This window comes from Cryptotermes secundus, unplaced genomic scaffold, assembly GCF_002891405.2.
Source record: "Cryptotermes secundus unplaced genomic scaffold, Csec_1.0 scaffold56, whole genome shotgun sequence".
NCBI lineage: Eukaryota > Metazoa > Arthropoda > Insecta > Blattodea > Kalotermitidae > Cryptotermes > Cryptotermes secundus.
This window is the reverse complement of record NW_019744407.1, coordinates 138153-161950: the sequence shown is the minus strand read 5'-3', so window position 1 is coordinate 161950 and position 23798 is coordinate 138153. Positions and strand designations below refer to the sequence as shown.

The following is a 23798-nucleotide window of genomic DNA, read 5'->3' as shown; positions in this document are numbered from 1 at the left end:
TAGGGACTAGCTCTATCTATTGGACCCTTCGGTTAGTCGCTGGCTTCCCATCGCGGCGGCCCGAGTTCGATCCCGGCTCTGGGAAAGTGGGATTTGTGGTGGACAAAGTGGCCCTGGGGCAGGTTTTCTCCGAGTACTTCGGTTTCCCCTGTCAATCTTCATTCCACCAATTGCTCCACAATCACCCTTACCTATCATCTGGGGCTGGTACAATCGGTCAGAAGTGGCCGCAGTGCAAGGGACTTAGTCCCGCCCCACTAGCAATAAAAAAAAGCTTTAGGCCGTAACGCGATTCAAATAATAGACATAGGTCTTGTTCATTAATGCAATGAGAACGGGATATCGCAACAGAGTAGTGTTATGTCGGTACGGACCTGTGCAAATGGGGCTCAAATTGTCCTGGGGTGGTGTAGACGGAGAAAAGGATATTGTGAGCCTTTGGTACTTTTAAAATCGCATGTCTCGTTCCGTTTCCCGACAGAAGTGGTGCACGAGAGTCGGTGCTAAGAAATATAATCAATCATATGTCCTAGGAACACCTGGAAATCAGTGCCACCCGGACCGTATGGACACACACACTTATAAAGGAATTTTTTGTTTATCTCCATGACAACGGCAAGACTGTTATGTAATGCAGTACAACAGGAGTGTGTTCTGGTGAAGAGAAATAGCAGAGGCCGACTTGCTGACCTACCCAGATCTTTATATAGGTACAGTGACTGCACTAAAAGAAGCAGGACATTCCAACACAGTGCCATCAAAGACATATAGGGGCGTGGAGGTATATATTTCTTTTCTGGCCTACTTTGCGTATTTTGAAGAAATGAAAGTAGGCTTAGTAACCTCGATATGAATTTGCAGCGTCACGTTCCGTCCACTTTCCCCTTGGCATCCACTAGGTAGGATTTTGGGTACCTGCAGATCTGTCTTTAGTTGAGATAAATGAAGGAGATTATCTTAGTGGTAGTGTATTTGACTTGTGTTATAGAGCCCATACCGTCTGTCTGTGTTTGTTATCTGAGGGCTTTTCATGATTTCTGTCGGCCTCTCGAAGCAGTCGTTTGGAAAGTGGTGTTTCAGAAACTGTCCATTATATATATTTTATACTTTAATCGTCATTACATCAGCCTTTCTTTTCTTACCAACCGATCTATTGGATGTAGATGGAGTGCCTACATAGTCACATGTTTACTTGAACAGTCAGTTGGGGAACTGGAAGGCGAATCACTCATAAGTCCTCACCACGTAATTCTATTAAAATTTTCATATCCTGTTAAGTCTGTTTTAATTTGTCCTCCGGTCTAGGGTTCGGCCTTCCATGTAGTATCTTCCCTTGAGGTTTTTGAGCCAAACATACAGGGTGTTTCACGACTTTAGGGTGTTTCACGACTTTATGGCATAACTGCAGGAGGTGATTTCCTAGGTCTTTGTGATCAAAAAAGTTCATATAAACATGTGTTCGAGTTTGGACGGTTACGGAGTTATGACCGTTTTAAACTCAAAATAGAAGGAAACGATTACTGACAATAAACGGAACAAAATAATAAACCAGCATAATACATGATACATTTAAAGTATGAATGTAAAGTTAACTTCGTGAAATTACCTTTAATTTGAATTGATCGGTGCTTAAAGCTGATTTTCGCAAATGTTGTGGTTGTGAACCGCGCGGGTAGCACGTAGCAGCTTCAGCTGGCTGTTTCTTATGTGGTCAGCGGCGTCCAGAATGCGACCGAGCAAAGCATCTAGCGTTGCCACGTTCACATTGTAAACCAGTTCTTTCATCCATCCCCACACACAATAATCCAGTGGGCTTAAGTCTGAAGACCTGGCTGGCAATTCTTCGCGTACTCGTACGTGGACTGCGGTGTACCATACGAACAATGCCTTCTTCATTGACGCCTTCATTAACACCACGCTCGGCTGCAATACGGTCGCCTGGAAGTTACCGGTATCTCGCAATGCCTGGTAAACTCCAGTAAACACTCTCCGGTTCGGTATTCTATGATTCGGAAACCGTTGCTGATATTCAGCTACGGCAAGAACTGAGTTACCGTCATAAAACCTGCCCACGTAAATCATATCTGCATACTCCTCAAATGAAAATGTAAATGGCATCGTGAACGTAACAGACGCACCGATATAAGAACTGTTCTGAACACCAGTAGCCGCCACACTAGCCGTGGCCGGACATACCAACCCACCACGCCTTAGGTACCTCTCAAGTGTCGAGATAACGAGAACGCTTTCTGTAGCTGGCTAAAAATACCGACCCGCCACATGATAGACGCGGTTCACACGAGGGCGTGTACGGGAATGAAAAAACGGTCATAAGTCCGTAAACATCCAAAATCAGATACATGTTTATATGAACTTTTTTGATCACAAAGACCTAGGAAATCACCTCCTGCAGTTATGCCCTAAAGTCGTGAAACACTCTGTATAGTACGTCCTTGCTGTTTCCTTGTGCGTGTTTGAAGCCCCGCCCGTCTCATCCGTTTGGTTTCACCGCCCCAACAGTGTTAGTGAGGAATAGGTAAAAATTGTAAAGTACCACAGTAAGAAATTCTATGTTGAGTTAAAATTTTGTGCTGTGTTCAGGTATTGAAGCGAAAGGAGATTGTAAACTGGAAACAAAACGTCGATTTTCCATTTTGCTTGCCTACAGCTGGGAGTAATTTACACGTCGGATCTCTGGAATCCGAATTCCATGGTCCGACACGAATTTTGTTCGCCTGACTGCCACTTCACGCTGTCGGCGCTAGGTGCCATTGGTTCGCAGTCCTTTGTTCACATCCACCGGTCGTGCCACGGAATGATAATCAGTGTTTTGTCTTATGCTTTCTTTGTAATTTGCCCCCCAACATAAGTAGTATTGACGTGTTTCGGCGCCCCAATATTTTGACCACACATAATTAGGGAACCTTTATGGCCCGGTTGCGGTCGGTTCCTAAGGGTACCGGATTTGAGAAGTCCAACTTTTACTTTCAGCTCTCCACGAAAACACACAAAACTACGTCATACTAAACATCAGCAAACTTCATACAACGTAACTGTTCACAGGCACAGTCCACACCACAATTCAAGAAACATCGGAGTGCTAGGAACTTAAAATAACAATAACGTAGAAAAAAAGAAGTTTTAATTTTAACAAAATTGTAGTATCATTAATTTAGAGCAAAGAAATAAAAACGACCCATTGCAGCGGCTACATACGATGGGGTACCAAAAGAAACCGAACTTTTTTTTTTTGTGGGCAGAGCTTTTTTAGTACCGCGTTTTTCCGCTATGAGCGCATAGAGCTAACATTCCTGAGTCGTTAAGCCGACTACCATTGCTTCAGAAGGTAAGGACTAATTTCGGCAGAGTTTATACTGACAACTGTTTTGTGTGATCGTCGTTTTTGCAATGGCCCGAACACGTGAAAATGTTGAAAAAATTCGTGAAATCATCAAGGAAGATGGACGACGGACCATTGAAGAAATTGTGGAGTTGTCGGGAGTGACTTGGAGCTAAGTTCAGCGAATTTTGACAGAAGATTTGGGAATGAAAAGGGTGGCTGCGAAATTCGTGCCGCGACTGCTGACTGCTGAACAAAAACAAGGTCGCGTGGAAGCATGCTGTGCTTTGAAAGAAGAGTCCCGAAATGATCAAAACTTTTTTTCAGCGTTTTGCTGATGTTGCTGAGGTGAAGGGAAAAAAACGACGGAGGCGCTGTCAAGCATTTCAAAAGATGAATTTAGACAATGTTTTGAAAACTGGAATAAAAGACTAGACAAGTGTATAAGTGTAAGTGGAGAGTACTTTGAAGGGGATTGAAGGTTTGTGCTTAAAATTTGAATAAATAAGTATAAAAAAATAAGTTCGGTTTCTTTTGGGTACCCCATCGTATATAACCTGCATCATGATGACCACGACCTTCGGTCCGATGTAATTCGTCAGTGGTTTCAGTGAAGATATACAGGACGATTCATATAGAACCGGCCCGACGAAATGAGGTGTAATATAAAATATACCATACAGATATTAAAGTAATTTACACATATATTATCTTGGATTGTGTGCCGTGATCAGAGCAGGTGTTGAAAGTGTCCGTCGTTTTCAAGTAGGCAGAAACACTCGCTGTTCAACAGTGTACTCCATGACTGTCGCCTGCGCACTGCAGACACGTTTCGGCATTGTCCTTGACCTTGCAGCATAAGGGCTGCCACTTGCCGGATCATGAGCACACCATTCGACTCAGCACAGCCCACCGATTATTGTGTCGTAATTGTGAGCGGTTATATGCATCATCTGCGGAATTATTAGCAAATTCATCTGGCCGGTTCTATACGATTCACCCTGTACTTGGCTTCACATACAGTGAAGCATACAGTACACATACAGTACAGTATCTTCTCGCAAGTTTCATCCTTCTATCTTATTATCTGATTCACTTTAATCGCGTCGTGTGTGTACTTGGAAGTAGAAAGGAGGTTTGAAGCAAAGGATTCTTGAACGGGATGTTTGGAAGCGATGATTGACGCGGTTGTCAGGGTTACGGCGGCGTCGTTGTCTTGGCAACGGGAGTGAGGGAGATAGTTGCTTTCCAACCAGTCAGTCTGGTCTACCACGCACATCGTACTCCTCGCGCAGTTTGCTGTGCCCTGAACGAGTTCTTAGATGTTATTTGTTATGCAGAGCTTCCAATAAATATTCTACTTTTTGCAGTTCATTGCAGAGGAAGGGCTTCCAAATAACACTGGCCGAGAGTGTTCCAAATATGTTCGTATTTTAGTAAGTGAAGGTAACAAACCGCGGAGGCCCATAGGACTGTGAGATGTTGACGCTCCCACATTTTCTAGACAATCGGCTCACAGATGGTGGTAAGCTTGTCAGCCTTGCGCGCCGGCCACCCTTTAACCCCCAGAAAGATTCCTGGTACTCATTTCTGTTAGAGGCTGAGTCAACACTAACGCCATAGTGCGGCTGGAAGGATTAGGTCAATTGAAAAAATCCACCTCGTCGGTATTCGATTCCACGATCTTCCGGCTTGTAGCATAGTGCCTCAACCAACTACGCTACCGCGTGCTCCCGTATTTTAGTTAGAAGATTATTAATTTGTGAAGTGTGACGTATATTTCCGTGATTTATTTTTCATGTTCTGTAGGTACCCGGTCAAAATTTTATTTGTATTTTTCCTCAGTTCCATACATGAAAATTCTGGTGCATTAATTGCAAAATATGCAACTAATATATACTCCAGCAAGCTTGCCGAAATTAGTGGTATATTGTCAGCATTTATATAAGTATTCATGAGGTAATAAAACAGGCCACGGTCTCGTCTTTCCCAAGCCATTAGTTATATGTATCCTGCAGTTCAGCACAATTTTCCGATGTTACTTTCGTAAAATAACCATTAAAAGGACATTAATTACGAACTCAAGCGTTTTGGCGGTTTCTCTTATAGCGGAGCGTAGTACATTATCGGTTTTAATGAGCTCGTGACAAGAGAAAAGCGACTCATTGTCACTGCGCGCATGTAACGTAAGTGAAAGGAACCTGATAGCACTACTTCTGCATCCTTCACGATTCACTGTTCATGTCTCAACTGTCATTTCTCATATGACGTCGCATGAAATTTGTTATTGATACGGTGTCATGAAATAATACCCTTTTTTTTTCTTCGAAACGTGCAAAAAAATTTCTGCCTTTGCGCCTGGGCCCCATCCATGGGTACCGTGGATTCTGAGCCTTGGAATTGTAAGTAACAAAGTAGTTGTGGTGTCTGAATGGAAAACCATCTACAGTAAAATTGCGAAATGTAAAATAAAATTGCTAACAATCTTCCTATGCTGGTTTGCCAGTTAGCGAACTTAAGAAGCTTAGAAGAAATTCCACCAGACGCAACAGTGGACAAGCCACATAAGTGAAGAGAATACGATTTACCGCGTCTGTGGTCTAGTGGTCAGAGTTCCTGCCTACAGATCCAGAGGTACGGGTTCGATTCCCGGCGCTATCAGATTTTCTGAGAAGTAGTGGGTCTGGAACGGGGGCCACTCAGTCTCGTGAAGATAATTGAGGAACTATTTCAAGGAAATAGCGGCTCCATTCTAGAAAACCGAAATTAACGGCCGTGGGGATTCGTTGGGCTGACCACGCGACACCCTCTACCCATTAAAGTTGGCACTAACTTCGCCGACGAGCGGCGGTCGCTCGGTCGGTATAGTTCGCTTGCGGATTGAAGGCCACGGAGTTTGTTTGATTATAGAACACGAATTGTCAATGTTTTATGTATGTGATTTCCGCGTAGGAATCTTTTCTACATGTTTTAAGCAATCAGGCGGGAGGTGTAGTTCAGAGAGTTAAAGCGTTATTCAATTTAATAGTTTTGTAGGCCACGCGTCTGAAAGATGTAATTCTTATGTGATTGTGATTTACTCTGACGGAACGTCGCATCGGAATGTGTAGCAGTTCTTCGTGTTTTGGAGGACCCGGATTCACACCTCAGCCCGGACACTGACTGTATTGACAGGCATTTTGTGGTTTTCTTCAGTCCCTTCTGACAAATAGCGGGATAGTGCCTCAAATTGCCGATCATAGTGGCCGCGCGGTCTATGACATGAACCGTCTTCTCCCGCTTGAACACTGGGATCGTGGTTCGAATCCTACTCAAAGCATGGATATCTATGCGTTCATTCTGCGTTTGTATTTGTTCTCTGTGTAGATAGCGTCGTTGCGACCTGCTGATCTCCCGTCCAAGGATTCCTACCGATTGTGTATAGATTAAGCTGTCCCTCTGCTTAACTAATTAAGCACTACGCCATGAAGGCGTATGGGGGAGTGGATGTATAGATCCACATTTTCTTGACCTCGGCACTAGCTGGAGGTAAGTGGTCAGCTTCACGCCCCGGCTGCCGGAGAAAGTGCCGCCGGTACCAATTGGATAGGAGGCTGGGTAGGCCCCAGAACCCGCCTGGACGACGTGGAGAAGAGAAAGTTCTTGATTCTAGCGGGACTCGAACCCCCACCCGTCGGTCATCCAGCTCGTAACCAGTCTCCATACCGACTACGCTATAGATTAAGAAACTGATAAAGCGCCAAGGTCCACAAGGGCTGTAGAGCCATAGGTAGATAAATAGTGCCTAAAATTAAGTCACATATTTTGAGAAAGTTAGTAAATAGTTTGAAATCGATCTGGGGTTGGTGGTGGTCGTGGTGGGTGGGGGCGGGGGGTTTCACTTGGTAATGCGGAAAGGAAATGAGTATACAATGTGTTATATCCCAGACTGGCTAGGTTAGTTGGCATTGCGACGGGCTGGATGGCCAGTGTTCGATTCTCCTGTCCGGTGGAAAAACGGCTTCATGGCGTAGTGTTTAATAAACTAATCAAGTACAGGGACAACTTCACCGTTATACGCAAGGCTGTAATGTGTGGTTTTCTTTATGCCATTTTGTGAGGGGATCGTACTCACCAACGAGTACGGTATATGCTCTGTAATGTCGCATGAATTGCACTGCAAATGAAGATCCACAGTTGCGCATAAACAGTCCGGGACCAGTAGGAAGCTTTTATGAGAACAGAACTTGCGTGACGTATGAGCATGCTTCTGGTACTTCTAGAAAGATGATTGTATTGGATCCGCGGTTGAGGGCTCGCATGGTGTGTGGCCTGGCGCGTTCTTCTGGCGTGTGAATGTGTACAGCAAGTAGGGCGAATCCATAAATAAATATGTACTCAGCACTAGCAGCCTGGTGTACGAGGACTATTAATAGGCGTTATGATTCGCGTTTTCACTTCACCTGGTTCCTTCTCCCCATCCACAGGATGGGAAGGCAACGTCGGCTCTGGTTTCCTGAATATTCATGATCTGCGATAATAAACATAATGCTAGGTGACTTGTAACTGGCGTATTTTCTTGCTGGCACTAGAAGCTCCAGTTTTTAAAGCGTAAATGAGTACCAGTATTCTTTCCTCGGGGGGGGGGGGTAAAGGGCGGCCGGCGCGTAAGCCTGACAGCCTCACCGCCATCTGTGAGCTGTCTAGACCATGTGCGAGCCTCGACGTCCCCACAACCCTATGGACCTTCACGCCTTGTTACAAGGATAGCTTTAGATAGCTTTTTAAAGCATTGGTTAAATAAAGGAAACATGGTATGTATTTTATGGGTTATTTGCAGGCTGTCAGTGCTTAAGTTATCGCGTATTGGGAGGTAATGTCTCTCGCACAGTTTATCTCCACAACAGCCTGATCGGTTGTGAACTGGCAGCCCGCATTTACGCTGTTCTTCTAAGCGAGTATTTTTACAACTGCATTAAAATCTGCTACAAAGTGCACATACGATCACAAATATAGTGTACTCAGGCAGTTGCGTGATCTGGGGCTTGCACATTCTTAGCCCGAGCAGACGCTGGGATTGTAAGTTCGAAACCCTTTCAACACGTGTCTGATGATCATACAGACAGCGATGATTGGACCTTCCGATGATTCCTGTCTGCTATGCAATAAAGGAGGCCTTTTCGCAAATCGGGCTGTAGGAAGAACAGCGGGGAAACGCGTGGAACAACTGTCACAAGGAACTTCACGTTTGAGCAGTGCTTCGTAGCAGTAAATGACAACCAAGGTCGAAGAACTTGGTACACTTTGTTAGAATGTTATTGAATTTACACTTAGCTTATTTTCGCTAGTGTATGGAAACCATCTGTGCAAAACATTCTCAGCCATTGTTGGAGACGGAGTCAGTTTGACTAGCTTGACGGGGGAAGGGAATGTGGTACTGCAGTCACAAGATGTCCTGCGGCTGTAACTGAAACGGTGGAGTTAATTTTCTGTAACGAACATCCTTGGTTGCTCATGAACATATGTAGATGAAGAAGTAGGATTCTTTTTTGTGTCTTCTGCACGTGTTATCGGTATTTGGGAGGGGTGTTCACCGCTGTCTGGATGAGTAACATATGCAGTTCGTATAGAGATGGCCAAGTTCCATACTTTTTACAGACATACTTTTAGAAGGGACCGGCATTTCGTCATGCAAGCACAAGCATGATATAACGCACATTAGAATACAAGGATATACAGTAATGAATGTGACCTCGCCTGCTGATTGCCTTAGACGGGAGTAGGCTGGGCTCCAGCTTGAATCCAGGCTGGAAGAGCGTGTTCATTTCTGAATCGCTCCCAACCCGCCCTTCATTCATAATTAATCATGTCGTTTCTAATTAAATTCTCTGTTTATCCACGGTGATCTACAAAGCGTCGTTAAATGAACTAAAAGCCATTTCACCAGCGAAGTTTTTCGCCGATCTTACTGCAAGGCACGGGTTTCAGTCTTGCTTGAGTTATATAAGTCTACTTGGCCGCGCAATAGCTCAAGCAGTTAGTCGCTGGCTTCCCACCGCGGCGGCTCCGATTCGACCCCGGGTCTGGTCAAGTGGGATTTGTGGTGGACAAAGTGGCGTTGGGGCAGATTTTCTCCGAGTACCTCGGTTTCCCCTGCCAATCTTCATTCCACCAAATTCTCCATCATACTCACCCGGGGCTGGCTACAATAGGCCAATCAATGGCCGCCGTGCCCAGTGGACCCAGTTGGACTCCACCCCCCACTAAGCGAATTAAAAAAATATATATGTATGTTTACAGCAAAATCCACGGACTAGGCTTCTTCTAGAAAAGATAGTAGTTTCGCCTTATTCGCTTTTTATAGAGCCCGAAGGCTCTTTACCTTGTTCAGAGGAGCTCACATCTGGACCTCACATGCCAAGTTTCTTTAAGGTCTATTTTAATATTAGCCTTCCATAGTACGTCTGAGTTTGCCAAGTTCTCTTTTAAGGGTTCTCAATTTAAATTCTTAACGCATTTGTAATGCCTCTGTGTATTATTCCATAAGGTATTCATTTAAGTAACTGATTGCCCTGCCAGTTTGAGGCAGGATGGAAGTGTAAGAACTACCCGCGGAGGCAGATTTGTGCTTTACGACTCGATTGAATTCATTTTTGCCTTGGAGTCGCACTTGAAGAGTCTGCTGCTTAGGAAGAAGAGGGTGTTACTCAGTTTCCTTCACACAGTCGCGTTACATCTTTCGAATTTGGATCAGACGTAAGACGGTGGGTGACTGCTGGTTGCTCAGCAAGGAGGATTTGCCCACGTTATGAGAATTAAACCAGTCAGTCTGCCTTACTGATACGGCCAGCTACCGTTTGCGATTTCTGTGTGTGTTTGAATATAACGTCTTGAAGGAGTTTCATTTACTCATTATTAAACTCCGTGGTTTTAGTCCAGAAGCGAACTATACCGACCGAGCGACCGCCGCTTGTCGGAGAAGTTGGTGCCAACTTTAGCGGATGGAGGGTGTCGCGTGGTCAGCGCAGCGAATTCCCACGTCTGTTAATCTCGGTTTTCTAGACCGGAGCCACTATTTCCGTGAAATAGCTCCTCAGGTATCATCATGAGGCTGAGTGGACCTCGTTCCAGACCCACTACTTCTCAGAAACTCTGGTAGCGCCGCGAGTCGAACCCGGGACCTCTGGTTCTGTAGCCACGAACTCTGACCATTAGACCACATGTTTGTTCATATTTCGCTAATTTATTTTCACCAAAGTTAGAATTTTAGTTTTTATGATATCTCATCACTTCAGTTTGGAAGCGGACAGCGGGAAGTCAGTGAAACGAGTTGCTGGTTAAGGGAACTCCGGAGGACATCATTGTTAAACGTTGGATGGGGGACTGTCGACGTCTCTTGAAATCTAAGCGAAATAAATACGTGGTAATAAATATAATACTGCTAAGAAAACAAACTGCAGCGGAACTTGTGTGGAAGAGTAAGTAAAGCAAGCGGCAAACAGTGCTGTGCCTCAGTAGACCTTGCCAGACTGCATGGCGTCACGCTCCAGAAGTTAGGAACTGCACTCATAACCTGACAGTTGTAGTGCGTTCGCTTCCATTATTTATCTCGAAATACCAAGACTTGCAGAAAAGAAGTTTATCGGGCAGATAAAGGTATAATTTTTCTGTACAAATTTTATTAGACAGTTTGCTCGTTCCTGTAAATGTTTGGGAAGTTACACTAGAGATACCCTCAGAATGGCACGTAGCTGTTTAAGTAACGTGTCTTTTACAGGCACACAGTTTCATCTTTGTCACCTCTCTTATAGATAAGGTTTATTCGTACGCCAGCGGTGGGTAAAGGTATAAGGTAAAGTTGTCCCTTTGCTTAACTGATTAATCACTACGCCATGAAGGCGCATGGGGGAATGGACGTATGGATTCACATTTTCTTGACCTCGGCAGTAGTTGGAGGTGAATGGTCAGCTTCACACCCCGGCCGCTTTACCCCCGAGAAAGAGCCTCCGGTACCCATTGTATAGGAGGTTGGGTAGACCCCAGGGCCACATCTCGATTGGATAAGTGAAAATTCTTGACCCTACCGGGACTTGAACTCCGACCCCTCGGTCGTCCAGCCCGTAGCCAGTCGCTATACCGACTGCACTATCCCGGCACCTAGGCCAGAAGTGGGTACTGTCGAGATGCGTTTAACAACAGGAATGCAGAAACTCCCTTGTTATAGAGCCTAAGAACAAATACAGCTACAGGTGGGATGACTCGGTGGTTGCACTGGGATATCGTGGCTCCCAGAGACTCTGCGTAGTGATAGGTGATGGTCTTGCCCGTACTGAAGCATGACCTCTTGCCGCTGTCGAGCTACAAACATGTTTGAAGAAACCACCGTGCATGGAGAGAGAGAGAGAGAGAGAGAAGCAACCTGGTGGTTGGTCAACGTCAGTATATGACCAAGGATTTTTATCTTGATGGAGCCATGTCTCATGACGAAATTTTTATTATCTTGACATGGTGTCATTTACATAAGAGCAGCACCTCTTTCTAGAAGCGTTGCCGGTATCTGAGGTCCGGATTCATCTCATGGTCAAAACGTAAAATGCCCCGGCAAATGAGTGACTTTCCATAAGTTTGTCGCTACAGCCCTCATTTGGGCCTAGGCCTACCTCCATGAAACTCTCCGTTTCACTTCGGTTTACTAGATCTTAGACATACGGTAGGACTCCTTGGGCTGGTGATCAGCTCGTCGCAAGGCCTCTACCTGTACACAAACACAGAAAAACGCACACAAATATCCATGCCCTGAGTGGGATTCGAACCCACGATCCCGGCTTCCGAGCGAGCGAAGACAGTGCATGCCGTCGCTACGCTTACCAACAGAAAAAAAAGCCTGTTTAAGAGCACAACATCAAAAAGGCTGTAGTAGCGGTAACACATATGCTTTATACTCGGGAAGTACCGATTTCGATTCTAGGCTGGGGCACAGGCAGGCCTTTACTCTGTGTTTTCGTGGTTTTGTGTAGTCTTTCTTGGCAAACACCGGAGGGAAGCTTTAAAGAGCCGTAGCCGATTTCTTCTCAGCCCCTTTAGAAGAAGAAGAACAAAAAATTCGGTTTAATTGCTATAGTTCGTGATGAGTAATTGTGCATCTTGAAAGCCAGTGCAGGCTGCCCGCTATTACTGTTTCTTGTCAGGGAAGTGTCGTTCAGGAACAGATGCTCATTTGAGAAATTTCCGTTAGTTATTGTCATTCGCACGAGCTGGTATAGCTCAGTCGACGGACTACGGGCTGGACGGCGGGTTTCAATTCCCGCCAGGGGAAAGATATTTTTCTGTACTCCAGAATCCAGAATGGCTCTGGAACCCTCCCAGCTCTCACATTTACGGCAGGTAGAGGGTGTAAACAATAAAATAATGGAGGAGCTACTTGAATGGAAAAGTAGCGGCTCTTGTCTAGAAAACCGAGATTAACGGCCGCGGGGATTCATTGCACTGACCAACGCGACACTCTCTGTCCGCTAAAGGCGGCACTAACTTCGCCGACATGCGGCGGTCGCTTGGTCGGTATAGTTCGTTGCGGACTACAGGCCACGGTGTTTATATTGTGTTTAAATCAACTGGAAGTTTAAACCTTTTAACTGAACGCAGTTGGCACTTTCACGGATCATCCTACGTACTTGGGAAATTAGTTTTTTTACACTAAAACGCTTTCATGTCAATTGTTCATAACCTTTCTTAGAGTTTCTATATAAATGGCTTCAATCTCTTGTTGTATGGCAGTTTCCAGTTCCGGAACTGCGTCCGGATTTTTCCTGAAACATACTGAAACACCATTAAATACGCCTGGATTATCCTGCAGTAGCGTTCTGTACTCCTCAAAAGCGCAACATCTCGATATTCCATCTTCTGACAATGGCTGACTCAGCTGCATTTTGTACGGAAACAAGTCATCACGGCAGCGCAGGTTGAGACGGAATTTGCTGTGCCAGACGGCGCGGTGTTTTCTTGGACCTCTGGATATTTCCTTCTGTGCTTCACCGACAATTTCTTCCTCGTGCTACGTTTACATTCCTCCGCTGCCCCGCACGTTTATCACGCACACCTCCTGTGTCTTCGAACTGTTTAAGAATCCTGTAGGCAGTGTTTCGCCATGGTGCAACACGAACAGAAAACTGGCCGACATTGTCTCTCCACAGCAGCGCTACAACCGCCAGAAGATTTAAACATTTTGATGATAAACACTTTCTGATACGTCGTATAGGACACCATCTTGTTATCCAGGTTAGCGTTGCCAACGACAACAAACAAGTTTCCCACGTGTGTAGAACGACGTGTGAAAGTTTTATACAATTGTCGTTCAATAACGAAAGTGTCCAGTCAATAAAGACAACAACCTATGCATTTCCCTAAGCCAGAGGATGTCAGTTATTGTGGCTCGCGAGCTTTTTCACCGTCTTAGGTAATATTTACAGATCACATATTTTTACCTGTAAGCAATTGAAATTGTTCAGATTATTTTGCCCATTCGTCTGTCGAGGAAATTAAATATTAATCTTAAGACGAGTTTCAGGAGACTTGGATCGCCTATGTGGTCTAGTGGTCAGAGTTCCTGGCTACAGATCCAGCGGTCCGGGTTTGATTCCCGGCGCTACCAGATTTTGTGAGGAGTAGTGGGTCTGGAACGGGGTCCACTCAGCTTCGTGAGGATAACTGAGGATCTATTGCAAGGAAATGGCGGCTCCGGTCTAGAAAACTGAAATTAACGGCCGTGGGGATTCGTTGCGCTGACCAGGCGACACCCTCAACCCGCTAAAGTTGGCATTAATTGCGACGACAATCAACGGCCGCTCGGTTGGTAAAGTTCGCTTGCGAACTAAAACCACGGTGTTTGTTTTATTTGTTAAGGAGACTTGAACTTATCAAAATAAAATTATCGTCAAAAAACACCCCTCTCATTAACAGTGCTTCAGTATTAGACTAATTAAATTATATTTATTTTTTATTATTTTTATTGCTATTGGGGTGGGACTAAGTCCCTTGTACTGCAGCCACTTCTGGTCTATTGTACCAGCCCCAGATGATAGGTGAGGGTGTTTGTGGAGCTATTATTGGAATGAAGATTGGCAGGGGAAACCGAAGTACTCGAAGAAAAACCTGCTCCAGCGCCACTTTGTACACCACAAATCCCACTTGACCAGACCCGGGATGGAACCCGGGCCGCCGCGGTGGGAAGCCAGCGACTAACCCCTTGAGCTATGGCGCGGCCATAAATTATATTTATAATTTAAGTGCATACAGAGAAAAAACGTACAATTGTAGTGCTACTTTTTAAAATCAAAATATGTTGTCATGGGGTAGTTCAGAACCCAGATACGCGCACCACTGTTTGGCTTGAGAGCTCTGCTTTCGTATGCTGATTATTCTGTCCCTCAGTCTTGTATATGTCGAAAGATGTTGAAGCTACAAGTGCACTAGGACTTAAACGACACTGTAAATCTGTAATTAGTTTGCATTTTCCACAAAATTAATTTTCGGAAAATCTTGTGGTGCAAGACCGTACGTTGATAGGCTTTTATGAAAGTTACAGAGAACTGATTACAGAGTGATTTAGTTTGTAGTGCCTTTCATTCATGTCTTCACGAAATTGGTCATTTGTTTCAGATATTGATTGGAGGGGATATATAGAAACGAATGCACGACAGATTTCCTTTACTTATATAGTAAGAATTACATGAGATGATAATTATCTTTTGTTCAGTCGTTGCACCTTGCCAATGTTGCCAGAAAGCCCAAGGTATGAGTGGAGGAGGTAGTAGTCGTCAAGGGTACCGGGAGTAAAGCGGCCGGGCGTGAAGCTGATCACTCTCACCTCCAACTAGTGCCCAGGTTAAGAAAACGTGGATCTATGCATCCACTCCCTCATACGCTTTCACGGCGTAGTGCTTAATTGGTTAAGGGCAGGGGCTTTTCCTTCTTTTTTTGTGCCTAAGAGATTTGAATTAAATGGGGGATGAAGCAAATTCGTGAGAACTGTACATGGTACTGTAAAGATAGTTAGATGAGGTTGGGATCGGTTGGCCATGTGGCTCAGTTGTGGACTTTAATTATTTAGTACGAATTTTGAAGCGAAAGTTCTCGGATAACAGTATCCGAAGATAAAGAGATGGGAAGATACGTGAAATTAAATTGGATTTTGGAGGAATAAGTTAAAGAATGCTTACTGGATTGAAGTGGCTATGGATGGTATCCACAGGTGCCGTGTAATGGCGGCTTTGAATATTGGAGTGAGCTTATCGAGGTTGCAGTTCTCACCCTTCCTCCCCTCGTTGCCATCTCGAATTTATCATATCGGCGTTTTGTGTGTTGTTGTTGGGGGGGGAGTCTGTAACCGCTCTGCCCTCTTTGTGGCGGGCGTTGAGACTTCTGGTTTCTGTCGGGTTCACTTTGTATGCTAGTTCTTAATGTCGGCACGAGCAGTGATCTCCCTCAGGTTGTTTCCGGTCTTGCTCGGGCAGGCAGAGTGCATAGTAATTTTTAACCAACATCTTTCTTTGGTACTTCTGTATTGCTTTGTCACTATTGAAAATTATATTTGTTAATTGTTTTTCCTCGCACTCCCACTTTGGAGGATAGGGTTGATTTATCACTTTCATGGATCAGTTTTAGAGATGGTAGGACTCCTTGGACGAGTGATCAACTCGTCGCATGGCCTCTACCTAAACACAGGACAACACAAGCACGGAATAAACACATACACACACCAAACATCCATGCCTTATGTGGGATTCGAACCCGCGATCCCGCCTTCCGAGAAATCGAAGACTGTACATGCCTTAGACCGCTCGGCTACCGTGACCGGCAAATCGTTAATTATAATCTTCACAAATACAAGTATTTTACGTCCATTCACTTCAAGTACCATAGTGTTTACAGCCTTTCCCCAACAGGAAGGCCTACACGAAAGTGTTTTACTAAAATAAGATTATATGCCCTTCCTTTTTGAAGGACAATACCCAAGTGCCTCAGAAGTGAGGCGTTTATGATGCTACCAAACACTTATGTTTGTAAACTTTGACCCCCTTTTTTCTTTGATTGGTTCAGTTTTGAACTTGAGTTGGTGTTCAATTCCCACATTGTCCAATCAACTACGTACTTTTCCGCTTGGGTATGACGACTTGACGTCATGTGTATTTGTTTTTTGTTTTTGTTCACATAGTCCGGCGTCCCCAGGGTGCGGTGCGCTCATTCTGGTCACTTGGCGATTATCACTGTGATATTAAGTTAACGGAAAAATGCATTGCTGTTCGTTATACTCTTTAACATTGTAAACTAAACCAAGTTGTTTTGGCGTTTTGTCACTTATAACTTCTCAAAACATGTTAATTACATTTATATTTTAAGTTACTCCTTAGATTGAACGATTGTGCTTCATAAGTTATCGGCAGTGGTTCAAGATGCTTAGTGGTTTGGTCCGCATTATGTTCTACTTCCGGCTTGCGGTTAGTCGCTGGCTTCCCACCGCGGCGGCCCGGATTCGATCCCGGGTCTGGTCAAGTGAGATTTATGGTGGAAAAAGTGGCACCGGGGCGGGTTTTCTCCGAGTACTTCAGTTTCCCCTGACAGTCTTCATTCCACCAAATTCTCCATCATCATAATCACCCGGGGCAGGCTACAATAGGCCATTCAGTGGCCGCCGTGCCGAGTGAACCCAGTTGGATTCCACCCCCACCCCCCACTAAGCGAATTAATTAGTGATGCTTTTTTTTCCCCCCTTGGCACTACAGCCCCAGTGGACCTAGGCCTACCTCCGTGAACTCCGTTCACTTCGGTTTTTCTAGATCTTACACTTACGGTAGGACTTCTTGGGCGAGTGATCAGCTCGTCGCAAGGCCTCTACCTGTACACAAACACAGAAAAACGCACACAGACATCCATGCCCTGAGTGGGATTCGAACCCACGATCCCGGCTTCCGAGCGAGCCAAGACAGTGCATGCCTTAGACCGCTCGGCTACCGTGACCGGCTGTGATGCGATTACTTTTCAGTTTTGGATGGATTAAGTTACTACTACTACTACTACTACTACTACTACCACCACCACCAATAAATCAGTGCTTTGCATATTTACGGGAGGAGCTCAACAGCCAGCGCCAATTACTGAGTCAGCACTGAACACAAGACAACAGTAGCAACGAGACAACACAGGACAAAACAAAAACAAGAACAGTAGCATCAACAGCAGCAACAATTAAATTGAGCTTCATCCGCGGATGGAACATTTTGTCTAGAAGGTGTTCATATTACGGAACACTAGAGATATGGCATTCACAGCATCAGGACTGGGTTCATGAAAATCAGCAATTCGGAAAGTCGGTATGCCTAGACTGGAGGTTTTGATCGAGTACCGGTGTTTTGCCGCCATCCATTATGACTTCCTGCTTTTCAGATCTGGGAGTGAAAAGGGACTGTTCTCATTGCATCAAATTGATACGAGGAAAGGCTCAGATGTAATGACATGGTGTGTACAATTTGAATAGTAGCCTATTTCGTTACATATCCGTAAACATCTAATAGAATATAAGAGATACTTCTAATAGCAAAAAATGCAACTTACCATGGCGCAGTTTCTCTGTCACAGTTTTATCAAGATGACGGATGCTACTGGAGAAGTGTTAACGGTTACTGATAGAAGGGAATAGAAACATTGGGTAATGTACTTGGTCAAGTGAAAGCGCGATACGTTTTATTACCAATAGGTCCCGCTGATTCTGCGTCGGCTCTTCCGTACACTTGTGTTCTTGAGAACTGAAACCTGCCGGACAACCACAGTAAATTTACCATGTGGTTTGTTGCTCCATGACAGCACTGCATCAATTTATGAAAGTAATTTCTGGGTTGCGATTGTAGAGTGGCGGGGTTATGCGAATTCTCGGCGTAACTTTACACGCCTTGAGCCATTATTACTGATTTTCAGGAAACGTTCTTTAGGATGCTAAATTACAGTCAGACATCCGACACAGGTCCGACTGGATGTTCAAAGTTTGGTTTCCCTTTCACAGCCGAACGGGTTGACACGACAATTTACATGATTTCTGATCGCAACATATGTTTTAGAATTCCGCTGGGCACCGCGTAACCTGGCAGGCCTTTCGTGTTTCACTTTAATCATAGACTAGCTCTTGGTATATGCCTTCGTCGAAACCACGTCCTCATCCTACCGACTTCGCTATATATAATAATTCTCTCGTCTTATTCGATTCTGAGTGATACTTATCGCAAAATAATACACGGATGAGTGTAAAGTAAAGTAAAGTAAAGGTATCCCTGTAACAAGCCGTGGAGACCCATACCGTTGTGAGATGTTGAGGCTCCCACATTTTCTAGACAGTCCGCTCATATATGGCGGTAAGGTTGTCAGCCCTACGCGCCGGCCGCCCTTTACCCTGAAGAACATTTCAAGAATATTCCTAGTACTCATTTCTGTTAGAGGCTGAGTCAACCCCAGGGCCATAGTGCGGCTGGAAGGATTAGGTAAATTGAAAAAAATTCAATGACCTCATCGGGATTCGATTCCGCGACCTTCCGGCTTGTAGCATAGTGCCTCAACCAACTACGCTACCGGGTGCCCCACATGAATGAATGAATCATCGAAATTATTACAAGAACGATATACAGAAAAATTTCTATTCTTTTCTTTTGTAATCATTTTCATAGGCGATCGAAATTCTGTCAAGCAGATCGTTCCTCATTCACATTTCACAAAATCGAGCAACGAGTTCCCGTACTCTGGTTAATTTCACTACAAGGTTAATTGCGATGTTCAAGGAATTCGTGTTGTTTCTGTGCGCTGTCCTTTGAAAGCCCGAAGTTTGCAAAATGCACGTAAATAGAAGTGTTTGCTGTAAGCTTTTACACGACTCAGACGTCAGAAGCTGCCCCAAGTAATGAGAGCCGTCTTCTTTTTGTTTGGTTCTTGGCAGAAGCAACGTCACTGTATAGCTGAATGTCATCGAACTCGGGTAGTACCGTAAGGAAGGCGTGGCGCGTGCCCCACGGTTCAGAAGAAAATGGTTACAGTTGTATTTGTAAGGGACAGACTGTGCATATTCGTAATTTATTTAATCCAGTCACAGTATTCAGGCATAATTTCTTAGCCCCAGATATGTTTCTGTAATTATACCAGCAAAATCGAATATATTTTGAGTGTTATTCGTAGAGGGCACATATTTCTAGTAGAATTGTATTGCAGGAACTGGATATATTAACAAATTTGTGGTTTCTTTTTTGGCAGATTTCATAAAATTCTACTTTCTTTCCATCAATACCCGACAATTTTTCATTCGATGCTAAATAATGTGTGCATTTGTAACGGAATTATAAAACAAATGAAGGGGCATAATTGACACATTTTATTTCCATGCATAAACTATGGTTCTAAAGCACAGCATCGAACCTGTACACAGTGTTCCAATGTCATTACAGTTACACACTGGCTTTTACAAAGGCTGTCATGTTGTATGAAATGCCCAGATATATTTGAGGTCATGGTAGGTTGTGTTACTGCACAGTGAACTTAAAGTACAGCAGCTCCACAGGCACAAAGTATATCTCTTTACTGGCTTAAATTGATAACATTTCGGTAAGAAAATTTTATATATAATCGCAAGACCAGCTGGGCCTAAATCAGAGCTGTTGCTGTTGATGATAATGGCGATAATATTATACATTTTGATCTTAATCTGCATAATCTTACTTGCATGGACTTGTTAAATTATTAATTGCATTACTGCAAGGAACTCGTAATTCCCTGTAATTCCTTCCTGTGTTGGTTATGTATAAATAAAGCAAGCATGGCCCTTTTTTGGGGGCTTGCTAATGTGAAATCTGACCATCACCAGTATGTGAGAAACAAACCAATGCTGTAATACTTGTGATAAGTAATTCATGTTCATTTATCTGCAACTGGTAGCTACATTATTTGAAAATACTGACTACTTTTCTTGTAAGAAACTCTCTGTCACTATAAATAACCTTCTGTTTTGTGCTGCTTTTCAGAATCCCCTTGGGAGATGGACAGCTTCAGTAACGTGTTGGAGGGTGCACGACAGTACTTCCAGGGTCTTCCATCCCCTGCTGGCAGTTCATCATACCAGGCACCTCAGGGTAGTTCCAGTGTGAATGAGGCTGCCATCAGTAACTCTCCTCGATACGGTAACTCCGATCCCGGAACAGTTGGCAACACTCCTCACTATGACAGTGTTGGTCATAGACCAAGTGTGGTTGCAGCAAATTCACAAGCACCTGCAACAGCACCAACATTACCACCCCAGTCGCAGGCACACCATCATCATCAGCAGCAGCAGCAGCAGAATGTTGCGACTATCGCTTCCTCAACTTCTTCCACGGTGGTATCCTATTGGCCACCAGCATCGACCAACTCTGTCTACCAGAGAACCAAAGACCTTTCAGTATCGCATCCTGGTCCACCGCCATCACAAGCTCAAAATCCTTATGCGCCATCAAAGATCCCTGTGGTGTCTTCACCATCACAAAGTGTGTCACACACAGTATACAATGGAAGCAGACTGGCGGTTCCAGAGCCACGGACAGTGAACTACCAGCATCACAATCATATGCAGCAGCAGCACCAACAACAACAACAACAACAACAACAACAACAACAACAACAACAACAACAACAACAACAGCAGCAGCAGCAGCAGCAACAACAACAACAACAACAACAACAACAACAACAACAACCCCGACCACAGGGTCATAACCTTCCACCAATAGCTGCATTACCAAACTACCATTCTTCTCGCAATGCAAGAGAGTCCTCACACAGATTGAGCCAGCATCACTCTCAGTCTCAGCAGCATATGTCATCAGGCACAGTACAAGCTCACCAGATCTCTAATAAGATGGCAGTAGCTAGCCCAGTAACTCTGATAAACCCTCAGTCAGATTATGCTCCTCAGTCACAACAAAACCATACTCAATACACTGGCACCAGTAACACTGGTGCAGCAGTTGGAAATGGCAGTGCTGGTATGTTGCAATATGGGTTACATCGCGGACCAAAGTATCAACAGCAGCAACTTGGTACAGCTCCACCCACATCAACAGCATACAATAATTATACCTCACCACAGATGCCTCAGCAACAGGCTGCTTCTACTTCCATTCCATCATCATCAGCTTCCTCTTCATCTTCCAGTTACCAGTCTTCCCTTCATCACTCCCATCAGTTGCAACAGCAGCAGCAGCAGCAGCAGCAACAACATCAGCATCAACAACAACAGCAACAGCATCATCAGCAACAATACGCTTATCACCATCCTCATCATAGGCAGAGTGGTTCATCTCATTCCTCACAGCCTGAGCTTAATTTAAAGCCAGATCAACATCAACAAACAAACCCATCAAAACATCAGTTTCAAACACAGGTATAAAATATAGATTGTTTAGATCACTGATTCTGAAACTGTATTCCAGTTGGGGGGGAGTTTGAAGATTAGTTTCTCTGATGACATAAGTCATGGTTTCTCAGATTTTTGGATGTTGTACCCCAGGGGGTTGTGACCTACTCTGAAGGTGTCACCAGGTTTTCAAGGATTATTTAAAATACAGTTGTATCCTAGGACAGTTTTGGTAAGCAAGTAAATTAGTATGATTTAGTGTGTTTCTGGAAAACATAGCTGCAACTGGCGAAACATTTTTTTAATATTTCGTGATTGTACAGGAATGTATAAGGGCTGGACGTTCTTGGCCTTTGCACCGTGACACAGTGATCTATTGTGCCTCTTGTACAGGTTGCTTTATGGATTATTTTAGATGTAAAGAGGTTGTAAGTTATTAGGTTCCTACTATCACTGTACAGCCTGATAAGGGGGACCTGCAACAGTGTGCAGAACTGCACTTTTCAAGACTGTACGGGAACACTTTATAGCTTTACTTAGGTATGGAGAAGTTATTTTTATAAGTTCTTGCTGTCACCATAGGAGGTAGTATCGGAAAGTTCCCAGACTGTTATTGTTGAAACTGCCTCAGTGAAAGATGAGAGGGGAGGCCAAGATCACACTTTCACAAGCCTAAAGCCTATTGCATCAGTCTGCCACGTGACGTCATGATGTGAACAAGCATTGTTTTACATGAGTGCTTTTTCGACTTCATGTTTCGGTTCGTCTGCGATGGGTGGAAAAATCGAGCAACATGTCTGAATCAACTTTTGCTTGAAGATCGGTAAATCCGCTACCAAAACCCTTGAAATGCTTCGTGAGGCTTTTGGAGAACATTCTTTAAATCGGACAGTGGTTTCTGAATGGAATTCACGTTTCAAGGTCAATCGAGTGTCAGTTGAAGATGACAAACGTTCAGGGCGACCAAGGACCAACAAAATGACAGAAAACATTGACAAAATTCGAGAATTAATCAACGAAGACTGTCACCGAACAATCCCTGAGTTCACAGACACTGGGGGGGATCAGTTATGGAGTATGCCAGGCGATCTTAACAGAAAATTCGAACATAAGTTGCAATGCTCCTTCATCACGACAACGCACCCGACCACATGTCCCTGAAAACCACAGAGTTTGTGACTAATGACAACATAGTTAATCATTCCCCATCCTCCCTACCAGCCGTGATTTCGCTTTGTTTTCCAAAATGAAACTGAAACGGAAGGGACGCTCTTTTGAAACGGTGTCTGTCATCCGAAGGGAATCACAAGCGGTACTCGACAGCATTAAGGAAAATGACTTCTGCGGTGCTTCTGAAGCATGGAAAAAACAATGGGATCACTGTATACGTTCCCGAGGAGATGGCAGCTAAAATTGATGAATAAGTTAAGTCAGCATTTCTTTTTGACATGGTCCTGGAACTTTCTGATAGAACGTTGTACAGCCAGGGAGGGACTTGAACAATTTGCAGAACTACACTTTCTGCTGATTGGCAAAGATGGGTGAGGGGTGGGTGGTCTGGCTAACTGTATGTATTATCTTTAATGGGACTGTAGTATTACAAGGTTTGAGAGAACCCCTGACTTGTATAAATGTTAACCCGAGAAGTGATTTCCTGTTACAATTACGTCTGAAAAATTGGAGTTCTGCGTCAGTAACATGGAAGAGAAGAATTTTGTGTTCATTCTTAATGTGGATGATTTTGTAAAAACAAAACAGGATTTGAGCTGGAAAGAATATTTTTGTATACATTGTCAAGAATTTCAGTGAGTTATATACTGCTTTGTTGTAATATTTATCTTAAGAAGATTATATTGGCTAGGTGCAAAAGAAGGTCTGTTCCAGTGCATGAAACTACCACAAAGTCACAGTATACATTTGTGCATTTCTAAGTCATCTCTTGTATGCAGCAAAATACAATTGTAAAACTGCCACTTCACATGTCAAAATATTGAATCTATACCATAAACAGATATATCATTGTTATGTCTGTGGTGACTGAGAAGTGTGGCATATACTAAAGTG

At 44.1% G+C, this 23798-nt stretch overlaps 1 protein-coding gene across 2 annotated transcripts in view; it reads left to right on the top strand.

The window, feature by feature from the left end:
- LOC111874680 overlaps window positions 1–23798 on the top strand; it is a 536164-nt gene that overhangs the window by 491057 nt on the left and 21309 nt on the right. For both annotated transcript variants that reach the window (XM_033755542.1, XM_023870380.2), the window contains one exon: window positions 20368–21761. In XM_033755542.1, the coding sequence (XP_033611433.1) occupies window positions 20382–21761 (1380 nt within the window). In that variant the 5' untranslated portion in view covers window positions 20368–20381. The remainder of the gene's footprint in view (window positions 1–20367; window positions 21762–23798) is intronic.